At 56.5% G+C, this 24501-nt stretch overlaps 1 protein-coding gene across 3 annotated transcripts; it reads left to right on the plus strand.

Annotated features, from left to right (window-relative positions):
* The first annotated feature begins 247 nt into the window (after window positions 1–247).
* On the plus strand, window positions 248–24117 carry GRAMD1A (GRAM domain containing 1A). 3 transcript variants are annotated; one of them, XM_007165101.3, is made up of 20 exons: window positions 251–359; window positions 1161–1470; window positions 9583–9793; window positions 9887–9907; window positions 10386–10470; window positions 10600–10703; window positions 10785–10880; window positions 11640–11720; window positions 15075–15187; window positions 15360–15510; window positions 16046–16244; window positions 17267–17410; window positions 18982–19100; window positions 19193–19335; window positions 19911–20014; window positions 20102–20275; window positions 20369–20456; window positions 21673–21780; window positions 21864–21984; window positions 23659–24117. In XM_007165101.3, exons 2-20 carry the CDS (start codon window positions 1199–1201, stop codon window positions 23749–23751), a joined length of 2427 nt encoding a protein of 808 aa, XP_007165163.2. In that variant the 5' UTR covers window positions 251–359; window positions 1161–1198; the 3' UTR covers window positions 23752–24117. The 3 variants fall into 3 exon arrangements, with proteins under 3 accessions (XP_007165164.2, XP_007165163.2, XP_057389262.1); XM_007165102.3 differs by lacking the exon at window positions 20369–20456 and having other exon boundaries at window positions 248–359; XM_057533279.1 differs by lacking the exons at window positions 251–359; window positions 1161–1470 and adding an exon at window positions 5297–5430.
* The last annotated feature ends 384 nt before the right edge of the window (window positions 24118–24501 follow it).

The raw sequence follows: 24501 nt of genomic DNA on the forward strand, positions 1-24501 counted from the left end.
CTCGGAGCAGCAGTCCTGGGGGAGAAGTGGGGGCAGCAGGGACATCGTGCTGGCTGTCGCCAACAGGAGACATGGAGCAGCAGAGGCCTAGGGTGAGGCCAGCCCCTGGCTCCACGGGCAGTCAAGAGGGAAGGGCCTCTTCTGAGATACGAATGCCCCCACCGGCACCCCGCCCTTCTCCCGGGAACAGCTGGCCAGAGGGGAACATGACTCCAGCTGGACACGCTATTCCGCCTGACAGGGTCATGACTCTCTGGCCCAGCCAGGACTCCTTGGGGGGAGAAAAGGCCTGGTCACCTGCCCTCACCCTGGAAGTCGGAGTAAACCCTGTGAGGACGGAAGGAGGAGGAAGCCATAAGGTAGGGGCATTGGGGTGTCTGGGAAGGACTCTGGGGTCCAGGCCTGGCCTGTGAAGGTCAGGGTCTTCCCAAACCAGGGGAAACCCTCTCTGGGTCCCACGGGTCCTCCTTCCCTCTATCCCCAGCAGCTGGGTGCCAAGAAGCCCTTGCCACGTACTGCTGTGAGGACAGACAGACACTAATCTCATCTCCCCAGACCCACGAGGCCTCCAGGATCATAATCACAACCGCAGGAACTGGCCTGGTTCCCTCGCTTTGTGTGTCTTGGGAGGGGCAATTGCTGAGCAAACAGGGAAGGGAAATCCTGGATTCTGCCTCTTTTCCGCTTGATCAGCCGTTACTCAGGCCCAAGGGCCTCTAGGGCCCACTCAGGCCTGGCTCCTTCCTGGCTCTGGAAGGGTGCTGGGGTGGTGGGTATATATTCACCCAGAGCTTGGCCTTGGTGAATTCTCAGAAAAAATAAACCCCAGTCTAGGGGCATGAACAGAGTTCACTGACCGCTTGTTGTGGTCCGGGCCCTGGGCTGGGCCCTACACTTGTCAGAGCGCCCTGACACTGCCCGGCCACCCTAGGATGTCGCTATCAGGATCTCCAATTTCCAGAGAGGAACCTGAAGTTCAGGGTCGACAAGGAGGATGTTGGCAGAGGTGGGAATCCCACCCAGACCTCTCTGACCCCCACACTGTGCTCTGAAGCTCAAGTTCACCCCTCCTCTCGGAGGAGCAGCAGGGGGAGGGGGGAGGGGCAGGGTTTGCATGGGAACTCTCCCCTTCACCTCTTCACCTCTTCTTTCTCCCCCAGAGACCAAGACCCCCAACCGGGCAGGCAGAGCTCTCCCCATGGCTGAGTTCCTGCCCCTGCTGCCTTGCGCACCCCTGCTGACCCAGGACGGCGGTGCCCAGGACTCACCTGTCCCCCCAGCCGAGTGGCAGAGCCAGCAGCCACACGGTGGCAGGGCCCAGGACCTGGCCCCTAAGCCCTGGAGGCTCCCAGAGGTGCCCTCCATTCAGATAATGCCAGCCAGCGATGGGGAGTCAACCCCCTGCACCCCACCTCCCCAGCGCCTGCAGCTGCCGACGACCCCAGACCTGGAGAGTTCGCCCCAGGACAGGTCAGACTTGGGTGGTGGGATGGGAAAGGGGTTCTCTCTCTCGGGACCCACAGGGTGGGTTCCCTGTGGCTGGCACTCCAGGTGAGGAGCTGAAGGTCAGTTAGAATGTGGCCTTAGCCCCACAGGGGCCTGACTGGAAGCTGTGAAATAGATGCAGATAAAAATTGCAGCTGGGAATATGTGTTGGGATAACCAACTGAGCTCAGCTGAGCACTGCTTACTAAGACCAGAGGCGAACATTCTCTTTTGACCCGCCTGGTGTTTTTCAAACTCTGGGTCATGACCCATTTACGGGCTGCTGCAATTGCTACACAGCAATCAACACTTTTTCCCAAATAGAATCAGGAGAGAATCGAAAATAACAGTGTTAAAAAAAAAAAAAGAAAAGAACACACTGTATGAGGCAGTGAACAAGTGTGGCTTCCTACAAATTTTGTGACATTACATATACAGCTGTCCCCGGTATCCATGGGGGTATTCCAAGACCCCTGCAGATACCAAACTTTGCAGATGCTCAAATCTCTTATATAAAATGGTGTAGTATTTGCATATTACCTACTCACATTCTCCTGTATACTTTAAATTACCTCCTGATTACTTATAAAACCTAATGCAGTGTAAATGCTATGTAAATGGTTGTAAATACTATGTAAATAGTTGCCAGCCAGCAAATTCAAGTTTTGCTTCCTGGAATTTTTTTTTTTATTGAAGTATAGTTGCTTTACAATGTTGTGTTAGTTTCAGGTGTACAGCAAAGTGATTCAGTTATACATACACATATGTATCTATTCTCTTTCAGATTCTTTTCCATTACAGGTTATTACAAGATATTGAATATTGTTCCCTGTGGTATACAGTAGGTCCTTGCTGTTTATCTATTTTATATATAGTATTAATCCCAACTCCTAATTTATCCCTCCCCAGCCCCCCAATTTTTTTATACAAATATTAAATTATTATTTTGTACACCTGGAACTAATATATTATGTACGAATTTAAAAAAATTGAAGTGTAGTTAATTCACAATGTTGTGTTAGTTTCAAGTGTACCGCTCCCGGAATTTAAAAAAAAATTTTTTTTTTTGACCCTGATTGGTTGAATCCACAGATGTGGAATTTGCAGATACAGAGGGCTGACCATATTTTTAAGTGTGTACTTGGAGACCAATGTAAAAGGTATTTCCTGCTGCAACTCTTGGGAAAAAAAAAAAGTTTAAACAAAACTTCTGCAAAGAAACACTACCTCTGGCACAAGGAGACAGGAACAGGGAGGTTCAAGGCTATAGGAGGAAAGAGGAAAGAACTACATTGGCCTTGAATAGAAATGTCCATTGTGGTTTCTTCCAACAATGAACATTCGATAAGAGTTAAAGTTTATGAGGTAGGGCTCTGTGTATCAACGTGGAGAAGTCTCAGAAACAATGATGGTTGCAAAATGATACAGTAGGAGCCTAATTGTGTATCTTTTTGGAAGACATTGAATAATAGGATATATTGTTAGAGGATGCATCTTGATGTAGAAAAAGGATAGAAAAATGTACAGAAAGAACGCACACCAACTTCAGGGCAGTGGGTACCTTGGGGGGCAGGAACAGATAAAGGAGGGATGGGGAGTTGGTAACTGTAAGTGTAATCATTTATTTCTTTAAAAAAAAGAAAAAGGATCTGAAGCAAAAATGGCAAAATGTCCACATCTATTGATGTCATATATGCTTGGTAGGGACCAAGATGACTCTTGTATTTTTCCTGTTTGAAATAAATATTCCCTAATTAAAAATTTTAAAGTATTTCAAAAGAAGAAACAGGCAAAGAGAAATACAAAGAAAGAGAACAGTGAGACAGAGGGAGGTGGTGGAGGGAAGGCCTGGCTGAGATCTGACCCTGAGATCTGACCGTGAGAGGCAGTCACGGGAAGAAGGGGGGAAGAGCTTCCCTGCAGAGGCAAAGCAAGTGCAAAGGCCTGGGGGCAGGAATGTGTCTGGGGAGTTAGAGGAACAGCAGGGAGGCTGGGTAGCTAAGGCTGTGAGCAAGGGGGAGCCAGAGAAGAAGTAAGAGTGGAGTCTTAGGCAACAAGGGGAGGACTTCGCTTTCATAAGGACTGAGAGGTGGGGCTCCGGGAGGGCTCCAAGCCCCGAGGGCCCTGACCCGACACCAGTTCACAGGCTCCCTCTGGCTGTGTGTGGGGAGCAGACTGTAAGGGCGATGGGAGCAGGGAGACCAGGGAGGAGGCTGTGTGATGGTCCAGGAGGGAGAGCATGGAGGCTGGGCCAGGGTGGGGGCAGTGGAGGAGCCGAGTTTAGATTCTGGATAGATTTTGTGGGTGGAGCCCACAGGGTCTGCTGAGAGAGTGGATGTGAGTGTGAGGGAAAGAGAGGGGTCAAGAAAAGCTGAAGTTTGGGGCCTGCCATCCACCAAAATGGAGAAGACAGTGGGTCTTTTTGGAGGGAGGGGGTGTAGGGTGGGAGAGGCATGGGAATGGAGTTTTTTTCAACAGCTAGGAACAGCCTGTCCTAGAGAGGAGCGGGGAGCAAGTCTCTGTGCTGGGGCGCCCGTGGCCAGGAGCTGCGAGGTGGGACTCCCATATCTGTGTTCTCGGACAAGGGGTCCAGGACACCGATAGACTCAGGCAGCTGATAGCTCAGGCAGCCGCTGCAGAGACAGGCGCAGGTTATGGCGTCACGGAAGGGTTGCGTCCAACAACAGTGACCTCGGCGAGTCACTTCCCATCTTTGAGGCCGGGCTTCCCCTTCTGTAAAAGGGCAGTCCCCCTCCACCCCCCACTCTCCTGTGGGAAAGTCCTGACCACAGAGTTAGTGGGATCCCCAGAACCAGGTGACTTGCTTGAAGTCAGATAAGCGCCAGGGAGGCTGGATTCTAACTCGGGCTGGCTGACGCGGGCTGGGACCAAGAGGGGTCCCCAGAGCCCAAGGCCCTGGCCCCTCCGGGGGCCGACAGCGGGGGCTCAGAGACGCGGAGAGGGAGGCCTCGGGCCCCACCCGCTTCCCGCCAGCTGCGTACCCACAGCCGCAACTCCTCCGTTTCCCCGAATCTCCATCCCACCCCCAGCTCTGCCCCACCTCTCAGGTTCCGCCCCGGGTGTATGTTGGGGGGTGCGGAGACCCCCCCAGCCTGGGGCCTCACTGGAGCCGAGGACCCCTTTCCCGGTACCAGGGGAGCGGGTTGGGCCTGTGCCCAAGCCTCTAGCTGCCATGGCGGTGTCGTGTTTTAATCAAGTCTGTGTTTTTCTCTTTCTGTCTTTCCCCCTCCCCGGTCCATTTCTCTGCCTCTCTCCTTAGAGCCTCTGTCTGTTTCTCTTCCTCTCTCTTGCTCTCTCCGTGCTCTGGCGTCCCAGCCGCCCCTCTCCATCTCTGTCTCGCTCTTCCTGCCCCAGCGCCCCGTCCCTCCCTCTCTAATTCTCCCTCTCGCGTCTCTCTCCCTGTGGCCTCGCTCTGTCCCCGCCGTCCCTCCCTCGCCTTGGCCAGCCCCCCGTGGGTCTCCCTCTCGCTCTCATCTCCTGCTCTCCCGCCTCCCTGCGGCCCCTTTCTCCCTCCAAGTATCTGACTCTCTCCATCTAGGCCCTGCCGCCCCTCCCCGTCTCCCCTCCCCGTCTCCCCTCCCCGTCTCCCCTCCCCGTCTGTCTCCCCGTCTGTCTCCCCTCCCCGCCTCGGCTGGTCCCTCCCCGCCTCGGCTGGTCCCTCCCCTCCCCCCTCCCTCCCGTGGGCGGGGGGCGGTGCTGTGACGCGACGGGGCGGGGCCAGGAAGGGGGAGCTGACGCTGCGGCTGCCTCCAGCGGCCCCGGCCTTTTGTGCGGGCGGCGGGCGGCGGGCGGCGGGCGGCGGGCGGCGGGGTCGGGTGCTGGCGGCGGCCGAAGAAGGCGAGGCAGCTGCCCAGCGGGGACGCTCAGCCGGGCCCGGCCCTGCCCTGCGGCTGGGCGCGCCCGCCGCTCCGCATCCATGTTCGAGTGAGGACCGCGGCGGGGGCGGGGGAAGTTCGGGAGGAGGTGGGGGGTGGGGGGAGGGGGCTCCGCGGGCTCGGCTGGGGGTGGCGCGGCCGCAGCCGAGGTCCGGGAGCTTGTGCACCGGGGGCCGGCCAGGGGGAGGGGAGGGAGGCGTTGGGGGCCCAGGGGTGCGCTCGGGGATGGGCCCTGACGGCGGGGAGGCCCCCGGGGCCGGTTCGTTGGCTTGGCGGGGCTTTGGCTGGGGGACCCGGCCTCATCCCGGGGGGAGGGGGGGGACCGCGGCCTGCCGGGAGCGCCCCGGGCCTCCTTCGCCGCTGCCTGGGAGGCGAGGGGTGGGCGCGAGGCTGACCCGGGTCTTCGGGCCTGCGGTCTAGGCAGGACGCAGACGAGCCTCCTCCGGCCGGGCCCCCAGGCCCCGGAGACCGGGGCAAGCCCGGGAGCAGCCTCTCCCGGTCTGGGCCCCCTCCCGCCGTTCTGATCTGTTGCTGGTCCCGGGGCTTCTCGGATGGGGGCTGCTGCGTGGCCGGCCAGCAGACCGCGTGCGTGAGATCCTCTGGGGTCGTGGGCACGGAATTGACCTACTCTCTGTCTGGGCCCAGAGTATTTTAGATTATGCATTGTAGGTGTCTTGGAAGTGTGTATGCGTGTTTGTGTTCCTAGTGTGCAGACAGCTGTGATCCTCCTTGGCTGTGTGCGTGTGTGTGAATTTATCTGGGATACCATCTGTGGTTCCAAGTGTCACTGTAAGTTGCCTGTGTGTTCAGTTGTGACTTTGTAGTGTGTGTGTGCATGTGTCAGGGGCTCTTTGTTTGCTGCTATGATCCTCTGCCTCTGTGTGTGCTTATAATTTGCCTCTAAACCTGTTAGCTCTGTGTGCAAATGTAAGTCACTTGTGTGTGTCCATGTGTGACATTATTGTGTGTCTGGGGCTCGGTGAGGATGACTGAAACCCTCTGGGGTTGTACCTTTTATCTATTTCTGGTTCCATCTTTGTGTGAAAGTTCCTGTGTGTGTCCCTTTATGATATTGTTGTACGTGCCTGGGCTTCCATGTGAGCAGCTGGGACCCTCTGGGGCTTTGTGTGAGTGAGAGAGAGCCCCCTTGTGGCTTATAGTGAGCCTGGGACCCTCCCTCCTGAGACCTTGGGTGTACCCTTGACTCTCCGGAGCAATAATAGTAACTGATGTTGTTCCCCTGTTACAGTTTATAAAGCATGTCTCACGCATGATTTCAGTACCTGGCCACTGTGCTGTCGAGATGTGTCCACGACCTCCCGGGGCTGCATTTTTCCCAAGTCCTTCATGGCTGTGTGAGTGTCAGGGCTCTCTGTCAGTCAGCGACAGCAGTTGACATGTCCATCCCCTGCCACGTAAGAGCAGGTCTTTGCTCTGGCTTCCCCTCCAGATGGGGAACGCCATGAGAGCTGAGCTGACCCTAGACTTCATTTACCTGGGTTGTGCACGTGTTAGCTGGGGTCCTCTGTGACTGTTCTTTCACTGTGTGGCTCTCTCTGTAACTGTGGGAATGTTACTTGCTTTCAAGTCTCCTCTGAGACTTTCTTGCACCTGTATATGTGAATGTACCTGGGACTTTGCATGGTTTTCTGTTTCTGTGACCCTCTGCAGCTGCGTGTGTGTTGTGCATGCATGCACGCGCATGCGTGTGTAACTTCTGGGACTTTGTGTGTGGCTGTAGCATCCTTGTGTGTGATTGTGCTGGGACTCTGTGGCTTTGTGTGTGACTGTAATATACCTGTGATGCTACTGCAGGGTGTATGGGAGGTGAGGGGTAGGGGAGACTTCTTACAACTGTGGGGAACTGCAGTTTGCCTGTGACAGTGGCTGTGTGTGAGCCACGTCGAGGTTCCCTTTTGTGCACACCTGTGTAGGCCTCTGCCCCTCTCTGACCAGAGGGAGTTGTTGGCGTCTTTAGGCCTGGGAAACCGGAGGTGAGGTGTTTGCAGTGACAAAACCCCATTCTCTTCCAAGTCCCTGAGCCATGTCACCGTGTCGGGCTCCTCCCTTCCCTCTGCTGCACCCTGCCTGGTTGGGCAGCCTCTGGGCTGTCAGGCTTGAGCACTTCCTCTTTGCCCTGCCAAGGAGCAAGATCTGGGGGCGCAGGCTGTGCCCTGTCTGTGTGTGTTGGACTTGTCTGCAGGTGCCCTCCCTTAGACCTGAGGCTGCAGGACAGTAGGAGAGGTGGAGGAGGGGTCTGCATTTCGGGCTCGAGAGGCAGGAAGATGACGCAGGGGAGGAACGTGGTCACCCCTCCCTTAAACCCTTCCCGAGCTCACCAGGGCCGTCAGGGTGAAGCCCGAACACCTGCTCAGGGCCCAGAGGGCCTGCAGGTGGACCTGTGGCTTCCTGTCCTCCTTCCCCAGCCCCACTGGCCACCTCACTCCTCCTCAGACCTGCCAGACTCAGTCCTGTGTCGGAACTCACTGTTCCTGCTCCCTAAAACAGTCTTCCCCGGCCCTTTGCCAGATCTGCTCCTTGTCCTTTGGGCTCAGCTCAAGTGTGCCCTGCACACCAACCCACTTAGTCCTCCTTACCTCTGTGGTCCTCAAACTTGAACATGCATTAGCGTCTCCTGGGCCCCACCCACACTTCTTGATTCAGGAGGTCTGCGGTAGGTTCCAGACTGCATTTCTGACAGCTTCCAGGCACTGCTGGCGCTGCCCCTGTGAGCAGCGCTGCCTCACAGCACTGACCAGTGTCTGAGATCATCATCCTTATTTACATGTTCTCTCACTGATCGTCTCTGTTCCCCCATCAGAATGTCAGGTCCCTGCGGGCAGGTGTTGCATCTATCTTGCCCACTTTTGTGTCCCCAGTGCCTGGTGCAGGGCGGGTGCTCCGTGTGCACTTAGAGGGTGACTGACTGGAGTTGGCGTCAGTTTGGGCTCCAAATACCAGGCTGAGGTGTTTGTGCAGGGCTCAGCGTGGCACCTCGGCAGCACGTGCTCTGGGGTGGCGGCAGGGCTGCGTGCTCCATTTTAGTCTGACGGTCCCTAATAAACCAGAGCACGTTCCAGGTGGTGGGCTTTATGTACGTATGTCCTCCAGACAACCCTGGGAGGTGGATACTGCTCTTATTCCCGTTATACTCAAGAAGAAACTGAGGCACAGAAAGGTTCAGACACTTGCCCAAGGTCACAGGGAAGTGGTCCAGCTGAGATCTGCAGCAGCCTCAGCCTGCGGAGGGTTGGGCAAGTGGTACACTTGGTGGAATCCAAGTTTGGAGGGTGGGGGGCATGGGGGGGTCAATCACTCATTCAGTCCACAGGGGCAGAAGCTTGTGGAGCACCTGCTGTGCTCCGGGCCTCGTTCTAGGCAATGGGGTGCAGCTGGGAACAAAACCCCCTTCCCCTGTGAAGTGCACCTCCTGGTGTGGGAGGATTTGAAACTCGGGGAGAAGTGCTGAGGAGAGAGATGAAGAGGGAGGGGGCTCGGGAGAGGGGAATGTGGTTTCCATGGAGGGGCGAGGGATGGTATCTTGGAGGATTGGCCCCTGAGCAGAGGCGGTGAGGACCTTGCCTTCACCTGGAGTCAAATGCAGACGGGGGGAGGACTCAGCCAGGAGGTCCCTGACCTGACCAGGGAGGAGACTACTGAGATGTCCAGGAGGGGAGAGCATGGAGGCTGGGCCAGGGCACTGGAGCAGGGGGAAGTGGGCAAAATAGAAATAATGGAAATAGATTTTAGAGCTGGAGCATGTGGGACTTGCTAATAGAGTAAAAATGAGGGGTGAGTCGGAAAGAAGGAGACGCTTAGGTTTTTAGCTCAAGCCACTGAGTGGAAAGTGGTTGTTCAATAAATATTTATTGTATGAATGAATTAATAAGTTAATTTTAAGACCAGCAGGCATTACTGAGAGCTCACTATGTGCCAGGCTCTGTTAGAAGCCCTTTACGTGTACTGATTTGTTTAACCCTGCAGACAACTAGAAGAGGACATGCATTTCTCACCCTTGGATTACAGATGAACTGACCGAGGCCCGGGGAGCTAGGGGGCCTGCTCTGGGTCACACGGCTAGGAAGTGGAGCAGGGTGGGTGGGTGGAGATCAGTGGGCTGATGGGTGGGCCCCCCCAAGCTGGCCTGTCCCCCCACCCCAGCCTGTTTTTCCCCACAATGCCCCTCTTCCTGTCCCCCCAGCACCACCCCGCACTCTGGCCGGAGCACGCCAAGCAGCTCCCCATCTCTCCGTAAGCGGCTTCAGCTCTTGCCGCCAAGCCGACCCCCACCTGAGCCGGAACCGGGCACCATGGTGGAGAAGGGGTCAGATAGCTCCTCAGAGAAGGGTGGGGTGCCCGGGACACCCAGCACCCAGAGCCTGGGCAGCCGGAACTTCATCCGCAACAGCAAGGTCGGTTGGTGCAAGCCCAGGTGGGGTGGGGGGAGGGGTGGGAGGGCAGCGGCATCCAGAGGCTCATTCTGACTCCATTCCTTTCTCTTACAGAAGATGCAGAGCTGGTACAGTGTAAGTATCGGGGCAGGGGGCCTTGCTGGAGGGATGAGAGGGAGGGGAACAGGTGCTGGGCCAGGGGCCCCTGGCTGCAGTAGTCACGGAGTGGGTGCTGGGGTCAGCAGACCTGGGGGTCACATCCTATGCTGCTACTTACATGCTCTGTGACCTTGAGTGAATTGCTTAACCTCTCTGGGTTTCTCTCTCCTTGAGAAACAGTTCTGACCTTACTAGACTGAGGGGAACATTCACTGAGAGTCAGTGATACTGGTGGGTACGTGGTACAGGACTTGGCTTAGGGAGCAATCAGTAAATGGCTCTCGTTATGGTTACTCTTGTGTTACAGGCAGTAGGAGCCAGAAGTGAGCTAGACACTGAAGCCTCAGAGAGGCTCCTCCCAGGCTGAGGAGACTGAGGGGTGCTGGGCGCTTTGGGGGACGGAATTAGGGGTGTGGCCCCCTGTCCTGGGTCTCACCTCCCAAACTTCCCCCAGATGCTGAGCCCCACGTACAAGCAGCGGAATGAGGACTTTCGGAAACTGTTCAGCAAGCTCCCTGAAGCCGAACGCCTCATTGTGGGTGAGTCCCTGCCAGCCAGACCCGGGGCTCCCAGCTCTGCCCTCCCGACCCTCCCGCATGCGCCGGCCCAGCGGCCAGGACAGCCGTGTGACTCGGGTGTCTGCCCGTCTCTCCCCTCGGCCGCCTCAGATTACTCCTGTGCCTTGCAGCGCGAGATCCTCCTCCAGGGCCGCCTCTATCTCTCCGAGAACTGGATCTGCTTCTACAGCAACATCTTCCGCTGGGAGACAACAGTGAGCTGACCGACCTGGGACGAGGAGGGGCCCCAGGGCGGGCAGGGCCCTGGCCCCTTCTGACCTGTCTTTTGTCCTCAGATTTCCATCCAGTTGAAGGAAGTGACGTGTCTGAAGAAGGAAAAGACGGCCAAGCTGATCCCCAACGCCATCCAGATCTGCACGGAGAATGAGAAGGTGAGCGAGAGGACCAGCAGACAGGGGCCCCGGGGTCCCCGATCTTCACCGGCTCCTCTCTCCTCCCCACCACCCAGAGCCCTGTTGACTCAGCACCCAGCTTCTCTCATCTTCCCTTTCTCTTTATTCTCCCGGCCCCAGCCTGGTCTCCTGTAGTCTCTGACTACCCAGACTCCTGCACCTGCTCCTGTCTCAGGCCCTGCAGTCTGTCCCCTGACACAGCTGCTCAGGGATAGTATTAACAGAAAAATTCTATCAGCTCAGAGGCCTCCTCCACCGGGAAGCCTTCCCTGATGCTCCATGTATCATGATTGTTGCCTCAGGGTCCAAGAAGGCTGCCTCACACCAGTGGCCCAGATGGGACTGGAGAAGGAAGTGGGGCGGGAAGACTTCAAGCAGACTTCCCTTTGTGTTTTCTTGGCCAAAAGGGGGTCTGTTGGCCACCCATTGCGGCCATAGGAGACTGGGAATGTGCCTTGGGCTTCCCCCAAGCAGCCCAGCCAGTCTGGGCTGAACCTGTCTCCCGCCCTGGACTGTGAGCCCTGGGGCCAGGGCCGGGGGCCATCTCCTCATCGCGGTGACTCCAGGGTCATCCAGTGCTGGGCTGGGCACAGGACAGATATTCTGTGGAATGAGTGAAGGGGTGAATGAATACATACATCAGCATGGAGAGCCGGGAACAGGGTGCAGCGGGTGGAGCTTCCTCCTCCCTCCAGCCTTGTCTCTCCCCCAGGGCTCACACCCCTCTCTCTTCTGCAGCATTTCTTCACCTCCTTTGGGGCCCGAGATCGCTGCTTCCTCCTCATCTTCCGCCTCTGGCAGAACGCACTTCTTGAAAAGGTGGGCCTGGGCGAATCCTGGGCAGGGGGGCTAGGGGGATGGCTTGAGGAGGGACCATGAAGCCAGGGAAGCCAGGACTCAGGGAACTGGAGGACCCCTCCAGCTCTTCTCCATGGGCACCAGACCCAATGTGCCTGCAGCTCTTCCATAGGCCCCCTGCAGGGGGCCGCCACGGGCTCCAGTGCCACACCCTGCCCATGAGAAATGCGTACTCACAACCCCTTAGTCACCACCTGCAAATCAAAAATGCTCCGAAGATGGGGAGGTTATGGGTAAAGCAAAACCTGACTTGAGCTGACGTGGTTTACAGTCGCTATCAGCACTGTCTAACAGAGTTTTGTGCTGTGCTGTTGGTATGGTAGCCACTGGCCACACGTGCCTGTTGAACTCTTGAAACGTGGCTAGTGTGATTGAGGGTCTGCATTTTTAATTTAATTTCAGTTTTAATTAATTTAAACTTAAAACACCACGTGTGCTTCTTGTATAACACAGGTCTGTATTTATCTCAATTAATGGGACTTTTCATATGTTTCAGGACCAAAAAATAATAACGTGAATGACTGGGGTAAATCTTATAGTTGTGATTCAGTGTAATATTATAGTATCCAGTACAGAATATACCAGTGATTCTCAAACTGTATAGTTTCAGGAATCCTTTACACTCTTTAAAATAATTATAGACTCCAAAGAGCTTCTGTTTAAGTAGAGTATATCTATCAATATATGCTGTATTAGACATTGAAACTGGGAAAATTTTTTTTAAAGTGTTCAAAGTTTGAGAAAGGAACAGAAGAAGGGCAGGCTTGGGAGAGGTAGTGGTGCAGTGGGTCAGTGGGAAGGCCTCCCACAGAGAGTAAGTTTTCAATGCGTCTTTTTTTTTTTCTTTAATTTTTTGGCCTCGCTGCATGGCATGTGGCATCTTAGTTCCCCAACCAGGGATCGAACCCGCACCCCCCTGCAGTGGAAGCACGGAGTCTTAACCACTGGACCACCAGGGAAGTCCCGAAACTGGGAAATTTTTAAACACAAGATACACAAACACGCATTACATTAGCCACCAGAACAATGATAACATCACATAGTCTCTGGAAAACTCCACTGTACACTCATGAGAGAATAAAAGTGAAAAAGGCAAGTGATATACTACTAGTAACACTTATCATACTTATGAAAATAATTTTGCCCTCATGGGCAAAAGCCTAAAAGCGTCTAGGGGGTGCCCAGAAATCCTTGGACCACGCTTTGAGAACCTCTGGTATACACTACTTACTGGATCCTAAGTATAATGTAGATAATTTTAGTGCTGTATTATAGTATAGGCAGTGTATTATCTTTCTTAAATCCCCAAATTTCTTAATTTTGAATCAAGTCTTACCCCAAAGATTTTGAGTAAGGGATTTCAGACTTTTACTTTTCACATTCTGATAGTCTATTATGGGCCAGCCCTGAGTGGGCTCTCCTGGAATGCCCACTGTGGTTGCATGAGTTTATGTAGCATGCATTCAGCTGCAAGTAGCTGAAAACCCAACCAGACAATGGTTTAAACAAACAGATACTGAATTACTTCAGATGATAATAATAATAGCAAACACTTAACAGAGCTATTGGGTACGAGGAACTGTTCTGAGCTCTCCATGAATTAACTTATTTAATCATCACAGCCACCCTTCAAGGCAGTGTGGTTAGTATCTTTATTTCACCACTGAAGCACAAGAGGGAAAGCCTTGCCCATGGGCACGTATGCTTTTCTGTGGCAGAGCTGGGATTCTGACCCATTACAGTCAGGCTCTGGAGTCCACTTAATCATACTGATGCCCATGTAACAAGAGGTGTGGAGGCAGGCAATCCAGGGTAGATTTGAGGGCTCCCTATGTCATCAATGGACCCAAGCTCTTGTCCATTATTCCACACCATCGTCCTTCTGTATATTGAAGTTTTGTCCACATGCTTGTTGCCTCATGGTTGCAGGTGGCTGCTGCAGCTCCAGATGTCATGCCCTCAGTTAAGTGTCCCAAACATGAAAGAAGAAAGGGATGGATGGAAAGTGGGCATTCCTTTATCCGGAAGGGAAAGCCTCCTTTAGCAGACTTTTCCTTGTATTTCTTTGGCTAAAACTTGGTCACATGATCACCCTTGGTTGCACAGGAAGCTGGGTATGTGGCAAAGGAAAAATGAGTTGATATAAGCCAGTTATAATTCCCTGGGGCTGGGGAAGATTTTCACCCCAAACAAATCAGGGTTCTGCTGGCAGGAAGGGAGGGTGGATAGATGTCAGGTAGGCATCACACAGTGTCTGCTACTGCTGGCTTGTAGCACCGCAGAAGGCCCAAACCCACTCCTCCAGCAGGGCTGCACTCACTTCCTGTCTTCAGGGGCAGCTCCAGCTATGGCCATCCTCAGGGGCGAGAGCACTGGAGCAGGAGCCCGAGGGAGGGACAGTGCAGTGTCAGAGTCTCCAAGGAGGGCAAGGGCAGCCAGACTGCTGGGGATGGAGTTCAGCCCCATCACTGAGTGCGAGTCACTGAACCCCATTGGTCAGATGGGGACCATCCCTCCTTCACAGCAACCGAGCTGGGCCTAGAATAAGAGCTTGGAAGTGTCAGCTCGTGGGAGGCAGTGCAGTCCAGTGGTTAGCTCCAGGCCTAGACCAGCCCCCTGGGATCACATCTCAACACTGCCACTTCCTAATTAGATGACATTACCCACCTCTGTACCTCACCGTCATTATCTTAAAATGATGACTATATTAGCACCTACTTTACAGAATGGCTTTGAAGACTTGTGGAGTTAGCATGCATAAACGGTTAGAAGAATGCCTGGCACATGGTAACAACTCAGTGGATGTCAGCTGCTGCTACTGCTACTATTATTACTAGTAGTATCTCATCAGCGTCATCCAGCCACTCCAGCCATGGGTAGCTTCTGAGGACCCCTGGGAAAGTAGTTGGGGGCAGGACAGCATGGCAGGTGGGAGCATTGGCTCTGGAGTCTGGCTGGGTTTGAACCCCAGAGTTGACCTCAAGCACGAGTTCTCCACCCTGGGCCTCATATTCTCTGTAAAACTGGGAACTTTAACCTGTAGCTGTGGAAGTATTGTGAGGACCTAAGGGAGAAAAAACTGGGAACTTTAACCTGTAGCTGTGGAAGTATTGTGAGGACCTAAGGGAGAATTCCTGAGCACGCTGGCTCCTATGCGATGGGGTGCGGAGTGAGATTGGGAGAGGTCTGGGATGGGAGGTCATGCTCCCCCTTGTGGACACCAGGGGAACTGCTGAGGCTGAGGGCTGGTGGGCGCGGGTGGAAGGGCTCTGGCCCTGATAAGGTGGAGGCCAACGTAACGTCCTGCTTGCCCAGACGCTGAGTCCCCGAGAGCTCTGGCACCTGGTGCATCAGTGCTACGGCTCAGAGCTGGGCCTCACCAGCGAGGATGAAGACTATGTCTGCCCCTTGCAGCTGAATGGTCTAGGGTGAGTCGGTGGCTGGAGGCTGGCTCCGGGGGTCGGGAGGAGACAGCAGGGGCTGCGTGCAGAGCTCCTGGAGTCCTGGGTGGACTGAGGCGGGGGTACAAAGTCTGGGAGACCAGGAAGGTGTGTGGGGTCTCAAAGATACAGCGGTCTCACTCCCTCTCTTTCTGTGTAGGAGCCCCAAGGAAGTGGGAGACGTAATCGCCCTGAGCGACATCACCTCGTCAGGGGCAGCTGACCACAGCCAGGAGCCAAGCCCGGCAGGTTCGCGCCGTGGCCGCATCACCCCCAGCCTTTCCCGGGCCAGCAGTGACGCAGACCACGGGGTGAGCAGGCGCGTGGAGGAGCGAGGAGGGTGCTGGGTGGTGTCGGGGAGAGAGAGGGACAGACTGACAGATTGAGGGGGACAGGGAGGGAATGGACAGAGAAGAGGTGGATGGAGGGGTAAGTGAGGGGATGGATGGAGGGATGGGATGGAGCTGGGAAGATGGGCAAGGAAACTAGGCACAGGTAGGGAAAGAGAGAGACAGGCAAAGATGGGACAGGTAGATAGATGGGAAGCGGGAGAGACAGAAGAGCCAAGAGAGGGCTGGCTGGATGGATGAGGTCGGATACAAACAGAGAAGGCATGAACAGGACAGGCATAAGAAAGCTCATGGCCCAGGCATCCAAGACAGGCCTGGCTGAGAGGCCGAGAGGAGTCCTCGTCTGGGTGGCCCCAGGGCCCCTTGTAGCTCAGCTATGAGCTGCACATGACCTCCCTAGCATTGGTTTTCCTACAGTCTGGAAGCCTTCTGATGGATGTGGGTACACAAGGGGCCCTTAGGCTGGGACAAGACTGGATTAAGCTTTTCTCTGCAGGCAGAGGAGGACAAGGAGGAGCAGACAGACAGCCAGCCAGATGCCTCCTCCGGCCAGACAGTGACCCCGGTGGCTGAGCCCCCGAGCTCAGAGCCCACCCCACCGGACGGGCCCGCCTCCCTGGGCCCCTTGGATCTGCTGCCCAGTGAGGAGCTATTGACGGACACGAGTAACTCCTCTTCATCCACGGGGGAGGAAGGTGAGGCAGGTGGCCGATGCGTTTGCCTTGGTTACACGTGACAAACCTCACTCACACGGGCTGCACCAGGGGATTCGCTGGCTCACGGGACTGAAAAGTCCACGGGGTAGGCAGATAAGGTAAGGCGTTTAAACGGTGTTGTTAGAAATCTGTCCGTATTTAGCTCTGCTTTGCAGGCAGCTTAGGCTGGATAGGAGTATAGACTCTGAAGCCAGATTGCTGGGGCTCAAATCCTGGCCACACTGCTTCGTAGCTGTGTGACTTGGGCAAATTATTCAACCTCTCTGAGCCTCATTTTCCTCATCTAAAAATTTTCCTCACCTGGGGTTAGCGATAATACTACCCACTTCATAGTGTTGTCATTGAGAGAATTAAATGTCTTAATGCAGGTAAAGTGTTTGGGCCAGTTAGTAAGTGTTGGCTGTTATTATATCATCATCATCATCGTTACCATCATCATCATCATTTCCATTTTCTCTATGCCAACTTTATTCTCAGATAGCTTCTACTCTTGTGGCAGAAAGAGCCCCAGCCCTGCCCCAGACAAGCCTAGCAGAGAGAAAGCATGCTTTTCCCAGTGGCTGCACCAAAAGCTCTAGGGTTGGCTCTGGCTGGAGAGCAAGCCCACCTCTGAGCCCATCACTGTGGCTGATGGCCTGGCTTGGGACACACACACACACCCATCCACCCACCCCTGAACCAATCACTGGGGCCGAAAGCTCAAGCTAATGAGCAGGCCCACCCCCTGTCGTCACTGGGACTGCAGGTGCGTGAGCCTAGGTGTGTGCTCCGCCTTGAACCCATGGAGGTAGCTCTGATTGTCTGGGCTTGGGGCACACGCCCACCCTAAAGCCATCCTGTGGTGGAGGGGGCTGAGTAGCTCCGTGTCTGTGTCCGCTCTGGTCCAGGAGGACGGGTCTGCCCAGACACCCCACAAGGCCCGGGATGGGGGAGGAGCGGTCACTCAGAGGGAAACCGAGGGACGCAGCCAGCCTCATCCCCTGTCCTTCTCTGTTGCCCAGCCGACCTGGCGGCCCTCCTTCCCGACCTCTCCGGTCGTCTCCTCATCAACTCCGTCTTCCACGTGGGTGCCGAGCGGCTCCAGCAGATGCTCTTCTCAGACTCGCCCTTCCTGCAGGGCTTCCTGCAGCAGTGCAAGTTCACAGGTCAGGGGCCGAGGTGACCAGGGTACACGGGAGGGGGTGAGGAGGAGCAGGCCAGGAGATGGGCAGGCACCGCAGTGCAGGTCAGGTGTGGCAGGCTGGGGAGTGAAAAGCAGCGTCTGTGAGACCAGAGGGGCTCCGCCTCTTACTAGCTGAGTGGCCATGGGCCAGGTGCGGATCCTCTCTGTGCCTCGGTTTCTTCTGTGTGACGCGGGTGTGATACTAGTTACCTGCCTTGTCAGAGTCTCATGAGAACTAAATGAGTTAATACTAGAAAAGTGCCTAGAACAGTAGCAGATAGTAAGCATTTAATACATACGAGTTAATGAGCACTCTGTCAGGCCCGTGCAGAGACCAGGACAGATGAATTCCAGAATCTAGTGAGAACAGCAGTAAACAGATGCTCACGCAGATAAGTGTGTGTGTCAGAGAGGTGGCTGTGATCTGGGGGGTATTAGGAAAGGCTGCTGAAAGGATGTGAAATGGAAACTAAGGCCTGAAGGAGGAGCTTTCTTAGGGAAAGTGGAGGAGGTGGGAGAGAGGAATCCAGGAGGCCAGCAGGGTACCTGCAAAGATCCTGAGGCTGGAGGCTGGCACTGGGAGAAGCCCCCTGCGGCTGGGCGCCTGTGGCCAGGTGTGGAGAGGGGAAGCCACAGCACCAGGGGAGGCAGAAGGGCTGACCAGGGGACTAGCTAGCAGGGAGCTCGGGAGGCTGCAAAAGAGATTCAAGTTGGGGAGGGCCTACTCAGATGGTAGTTTGCTCTGTTTCTTTTTTCTGTATCGATGAAAATGAACCACGTAGAATCCCCTGCAGAATGAGTAAGACCATGCCTTGTGTTGGGGGCACTCGAGTCCCCCCAGACTATGCTTAGATCCTGGAGAGACTGGCACCTCAGACTGAGGAGCTCAGACTCTGTCTGGCAGTACTGGGGAGCCATGGAGTGCTGTAGACAGATAAGGGACAGGGTCAGGCTTGGCTTTAAGAAGCTACCGCTGGACCAGAGGTGGAGACTGAGGCCAGGAGCTCAGGGGGAAGCTGAAGAGGGGCCCTGGACAGACAAGGACGGGCTGAACTAGGACAGTGCTCGGGCGGCCAGTGAACAGACGGGGAGGGAGTGTCCAGGACGAGGCTCAGGGCTCTGCGGGAAGCCTGGAGGGCAGTGGGGCGAGGAGGGATGTGTTTGAGGAGATGCGGAGGCCAGTGGGTGTGAGGGGCCCTGGGGACTTCCAGGGGAAGGTGTTCAAGAGGTCGCAGGACCCTAGGTCTGAGGCTCAGGGGAGAAGCCAGGACTGGTAAGGAGAGGAGACTGGGGCTGCAGGAGTGGAGGAGGTGGCCCAGGAGGGCTGAGAAGTGTAGGCAGGAGAGAGGCCCCAGCTCCGAGGATCGTCAGCATCTGAAGTTTTAGGCGTCCAGAGGGAAGATGGGGCAGACGCCGCGGTGGGGGCAGGGAGGAGGCGCAGGTTTGGGGGCAAGTCCCCAGGGAACTGGAACCTTCCAGAAAGGCTGAGTCTCCTACAGCCTGTGGGCAAAGGACTGGAGAATGGTGTCTTCATTCTGCCCCTCCATCCTCCAGACGTGACCTTGAGCCCCTGGAGCGGGGACAACAAGTGCCACCAGCGCCGAGTGCTGACCTACACCGTTCCCATCAGCAACCCGCTGGGGCCCAAGAGCGCCTCTGTGGTGGAGACACAGGTGTGCCAGGCAGGGGGGCCAGCGTGTGGGGTGGCCGGGGGCCAGGGTGGGGGGCATGGCGCTGACTCCCTGTTCCTCCCTTGGCCCCGCAGACGCTGTTCCGGCGCGGCCCGCAGGCGGGCGGGTGTGTGGTGGACTCGGAGGTGCTGACGCAGGGCATCCCTTACCAAGACTACTTCTACACTGCCCACCGCTACTGCATCCTGGGCCTTGCCCGGAACAAGGCCCGCCTCCGGTGAGCAGTGGCCCGGCCCCTCCACCTGACCCCCTGATGGTCCCAGGCCCCCTGCCCCCATCTCCGCACCCCGAGTCAGCTGCAGAATGTTGGTTGCCACCGCGGCAGGCAAGCAGAAGTCAGGAACACCCCGAGGTGTTTGGCCTGAGCCACCAGAAGGATGGAGCCGCCGTTGACTGGGAGGGGAAGGTGGGGAGGGGCAGGTTTGGGGGAAGATCGGAGCTCAGCTTGGGACTTGCCGAGACGTCTCTCAGAAGCCCGTGTGGAGTTGGACGCAGCAGCAAGATGGAAGGGGTTCAAGGGTGAGGTGTAGGCTAGGATGGCAGTCTGGGTGGGCAGTGCTGGGGCAGCACCGAAGGCGGGAGACCTGCCAAGGTAGTGGGTGTGGACAGAGAAGGGGCTCCGGGCTGAGTGGGGTGGTGAGTGGGGATCACAGGGAACCCTTGGGGGGTGTCTGTTTTGTCTGTGGGTGACAAGAGGCCCTCTCTGAATCGGGGGAGGGAAGGCTGCCCCCGGGAATGGGACAGCAAGGCTAGAGTCAGACCCTGACCCCCTCACCCCTTCCCCGACCCCAGAGTGTCCTCCGAGATCCGCTATCGGAAGCAGCCCTGGAGCCTTGTGAAGTCTCTCATTGAGAAGAACTCGTGGAGCGGCATCGAAGATTACTTCCACCACCTGGGTAGGGGACAGGGGTCCGGCCAGGGCCACAGACAGGGTCGGGGCCTGGTCAGGTGCAGACATGCAGGGCCCTCTCTCGTGTCTGCAGAGCGAGAGCTCGCCAAGGCCGAGAAGCTGTCTCTGGAGGAAGGCGGGAAGGATGCACGCGGGCTGCTGTCCGGCCTGCGCAGGCGGAAACGGCCCCTGAGCTGGAGGGGCCACGGTGATGGGCCGCAGCACCCGGACCCTGACCCCTGCGCCCGGGCTGGCATGCACCCCTCAGGTGAGTTCCGTCAGGCTTGGGGGGGGTGGGCGGGGGAGGAGCTGGGGGTCCGGGTGGGGTGAGTCTGTGTGACTCCGAGTTGCTCCCCCGCAGGCTCCCTCAGCTCCCGCTTCTCGGAACCGTCCGTGGACCAGGGCCCCGGGGCAGGCATCCCCAGTGCCCTGGTTCTCATCAGCATTGTGTGAGTAGGGGCCGGGCTTGGGGGTCAGACAGGCCTGGATCTGCACCCTGGCTGTGTGAGCTTGGGCAAGTGCTTGGCCTCTCTGGGTCTCTGCTTACGTGAGAGCACGGGCTCCCCACTCCATAGCAAGGATTAAAGGAGGCGATGTTTGAGATGCGCCCAGCAGGGCTCCTCACATGGTGTGCTGCTCAGTCTGCCACGGCGAGGTCGTCCCTGCAGGGAGAGGGAAGCCTCGGGGCTCTGGGGGGGTCAGAGGGGCCTGACCTCGCCCCTGGGGCTGGAGGAGCAGGCCCCCAAGGGAGCCGGAATTAGGTGAACCAGGAGAGGTGTGCAAAAGGAGCAATGTCACTTACACTTCGTTCAGGTTTTCTGTGCCCAGCCCTGAGCTGTGTGATGCGAGGGACACAGTAGCAACCAGCACCCTTGGGGGAAGACAGACCTGGCACCAGACCAGAGGGATGGGGTGGTGATGGAGGAAACATGGGCAGAGGGGACAGGGAAGCCTTTGGAGGCCACTGAAGGCTTCCTCCAGGCTGGACAGGTTCCAGGCCGTCAGGGAAGGCTTCCCAGGAAAGCAGAGGACTCTGAGCTGAGACCCCACGGGGATTAGGCGGGGAGACCCACATGCAGACCCACATGCACAGAGACCGGGGCTAGGGGCAGGGTGCTCTGAGGAAATGGAAATGAGATCCGTGCTCCCCGCAGACCCTGGGCAGCGAGAGATTGGCCACACGTTCAGCCTCTCTGGGCCTCAGTTTGCCAATAACAGCAGTCCAGTGAGGGGCTGTGCGGTGCGCTCAGCTCCGGGCTGCCGGGGTCGGGGGCTGGCCAGGACCGGCTGGGCGGCTCTCATCTCTTTGTCTCCCCCTCTCTGCCTCCTCAGGATCTGTGTGAGGTAGGGTCCTGCGTCCTGCCCTCTCCTCACCTGTGTCTCACCCTCAGCTTCAGCCCCTCGTCCTCACTCCGTGCCCCCAGCTCCCCCAGCAAGGTGGCCTGGAGTAGCAGTTGAGGGCTCGGGCATCAGACAGGCCTGGGTTTGAACCCTGACTGCTGCTTATGGACTGTGTGACCCTAGGCATGTCACTCACCCTGTCTGAGTCTTAGTTTCCTCCTCTGAAAAGAGGGCTAATCATGGCACCCCTTCAAGGTGTGGTCACGTGGGTGACCCCCCACTTGTGGGAACGTTGGTATCCTGACTTCTGACCCCTCCCCCCAGCCTCATCGTCCTCATTGCCCTCAACGTCCTCCTCTTTTACCGCCTCTGGTCCCTGGAGAGGACAGCCCACACTTTCGAGTCCTGGCACAGTCTGGCCCTGGCCAAGGGGTGAGTGGGTAGCCCCAGGGAGCTGGGAGCTTGGGCAGGTCGGGGGAGGCCCAGACCCCACTCAGGCCCTGTATCCCCCACAGCAAGTTCCCCCAGACGGCCACGGAGTGGGCAGAGATCCTGGCCCTGCAGAAGCAGTTCCACAGCGTCGAGGTGCACAAGTGGAGGCAGATCCTGCGGGCTTCTGTGGAGCTCCTGGACGAGGTGTGGCTCTGGGCTGTGGGATCCTGCATTCAAATCCCAAGATGCGGCATATGCATCGGGGCCTCACTTTCCTTCTCTGTTAAATGAGGAAGCCATTCATAGTCCCTACCTCCCAGGGTTGCTGGAAAAATCAGTGGGATGGAAGAAAGAACTTATTGGTTCTCATCCTGGGAAAAAAGTCCAGGGATGTCTGACTTCAGGCATGGCTGGATCCAGCCACTCAATAGTAGTAAGAATCAGTCTCTCTTACCGTCTCTTGACTCTGCCCACCCCCAGGGTTGCCTTTGTTTGGGGCATCCTAGGATGACCAATATGGTACCTACAGTTCCAGGGTAACATCCAAAGGAAAGAGCTCATTCTTACTGGATACTGGGGTCACATTCCCATCCCTGAACCAGTCATAGTGGCCAGGGATAGGTGAGGCTTGGTCCCTGAACCCCTCCCCGCCTATGAGGTGACTAAGGGGTCACGTGAGGGTGGGAAAGAGGTTCTCCAAAGGTTATTGGGATCTCATCTCCAGAAGGGGTTGCCCCAGACGACCACTGTAATTCGCTGGCAGCATCTATTCAGACGGCCACGTTCAAATTCTGACCTGTGACCTCGGGCAAGTGACTTCACCACTGGGGCCTTGGCTTCCTCCTCTGTAAATGGGATGATAATCGATGTTACCTCAAAGGCTGCTGTGAGGATTAAAGGAGTTAGCCTCTGAGTAGTGCCCAGCTCATGCAAACACCTCACCTGCATTCACTGTTGTTAAATGCGGTCCCGCAAAGCGGGTGCTCAGTAAATGTGGTGGGGGGAGGCGTCAGCACAGACGCCAGGCGCTGGGGAGCATCTGGCACTGGCTGGGTGCCCAAGGGCATCAGAGCCCACGTTGCTGGGTGATGGTGAAAATCATTCCTGGTCACTATGGACCGTAATGGTGAGGCCCACCTTTAAGGGCCTCACTGCACCCTGAAATCATGCTCAGAGGGAGATGCTCATGCAGGAAAGGGCTGTGCAGGACAGGGGAGAGGGATCGCTGAGGCTGGGGTCCCGTCGCTCAGAGAGAGGGAGGTCAGGGCCTTCCCATCCTCAGTTCACTTCTGATTATTTTCCTTTCTCAAACTGCCAAGGGCATGGGATTGACTGCACAAATTAATACTAACAGCAGACACCAATTGAGCCGGGCTGTTCTAAGAACTGAAATGACCAACTGATTTGTTTCTCATGGGCAGCCTCCAAGGGGGGTGCTCTTGTTACCCCCCATCTAATAGACAGGAACTTTGAGGTAGAGGCATTCCCAAGGTCGCATGGCAGGGAATAAGAACAGCTAACGTGTATCCAGCACCTCCTGTGTGCCAGGTCCTAGGCGTTCACCTGTCAGATCCCTGAATTAATCCTGTGAAGCAGGTATGTTACTACCTACGTTTCAGCTGAGGGACCTGGGACAGTTAAGGGACTTGCCCAAGGTTACCCAGTAAGTAGCAGAGCCAGGACTTGAACCCAGGCCACCTGGGCCCCTTCCACCTGCTGCCTATGAGAAGTAAAACTGGGTGCAGAATGGCTGGGGTGCAGAGGCACAGGCTGACCTTGGCCTCTCTGGACCTTCCCCAGCTCCTCAGCTGCAGCGTGTTGGGGGATGCATCACCCCTCCCAGCACTCATCCCCCACCCTGCCCACCTCTTCCCCCAGATGAAGTTCTCGCTGGAGAAGCTGCATCAAGGCATCACCATCTCAGACCCTCCCTTCGACTCCCAGCCACGGTCCGACGACAGCTTCTCCTGAGGATACCTGGCCACTCGGCCATTCCCCCAAATGGACAGATGGACACAGAGGCTCGGTGGCCACTGCTGGCTCGGTGTGAGCGCCGGGGACCTCCCGCCCACCCCTCCCAGTGGCCCAGCCAGGGGCCGCGCAGACACGGGGACCACAGAACCGAGATGCACTTTAGACCAGCGTGTGTGAGTCCAGCTGCCACCGCCTGCCCCGCCAGGGCACTGGCCCGGCCTTCGGCAGGCCCCCCACTAACTTATTGTGCTCGGCTGGGGTTATGCGGGGCACCTCCCGGGGTGCACGATTCCCTCAGCTCTGGGTTTAATGTATTATATTTATTTGGGGCTGACAGAGCCCCAATAAAGGGTTGGAAATGGCTGTGGCTGTGCCTGCGGGGCCCTGGGAGTGGGTGGGAGGCTCCCGTTGCACTCAGATCCCGCTGTGGTAGGAGGGGCGTACCGCCCATTTTCTGGGGCCACAGTCACTGACGCGACCTGGAATTCCTGAGCATCTTTCACAAGCTTTGCACCATCAGGGTCCAGTGTGGGGGCTGTGAGGACAGACTGGTGGCTGGTGGCTTGGTTCAGTCCTACCTCTGATACTTAGTGGGCATGTCACCTGGAGCAGGTCAACCTCTCTGAGCTTCGGTTTCTTCTTCTGTACAATGAGCATAAGAATAGCACCTGTTGGGGACTTCCCTGGTGGCCCAGTGGTTAGGACTCTGCGCTTCCACTGCAGGGGGTGTGGGTTTGATCCCTGGTC

Source organism: Balaenoptera acutorostrata, chromosome 19, assembly GCF_949987535.1.
Source record: "Balaenoptera acutorostrata chromosome 19, mBalAcu1.1, whole genome shotgun sequence".
NCBI lineage: Eukaryota > Metazoa > Chordata > Mammalia > Artiodactyla > Balaenopteridae > Balaenoptera > Balaenoptera acutorostrata.

Coding starts and splice junctions, on each gene's coding strand:
- GRAMD1A (XM_007165101.3), top strand. CDS start 1,199: ATGGCTGAGTTCCTGCCCCTGCTGCCTTGCGCACCCCTGCTGACCCAG. Junction 15,511..16,045: donor GCAGTGACGCAGACCACGGG/GTGAGCAGGCGC, acceptor TTTTCTCTGCAG/GCAGAGGAGGACAAGGAGGA. Junction 20,276..20,368: donor GGCTGGCATGCACCCCTCAG/GTGAGTTCCGTC, acceptor GCTCCCCCGCAG/GCTCCCTCAGCTCCCGCTTC.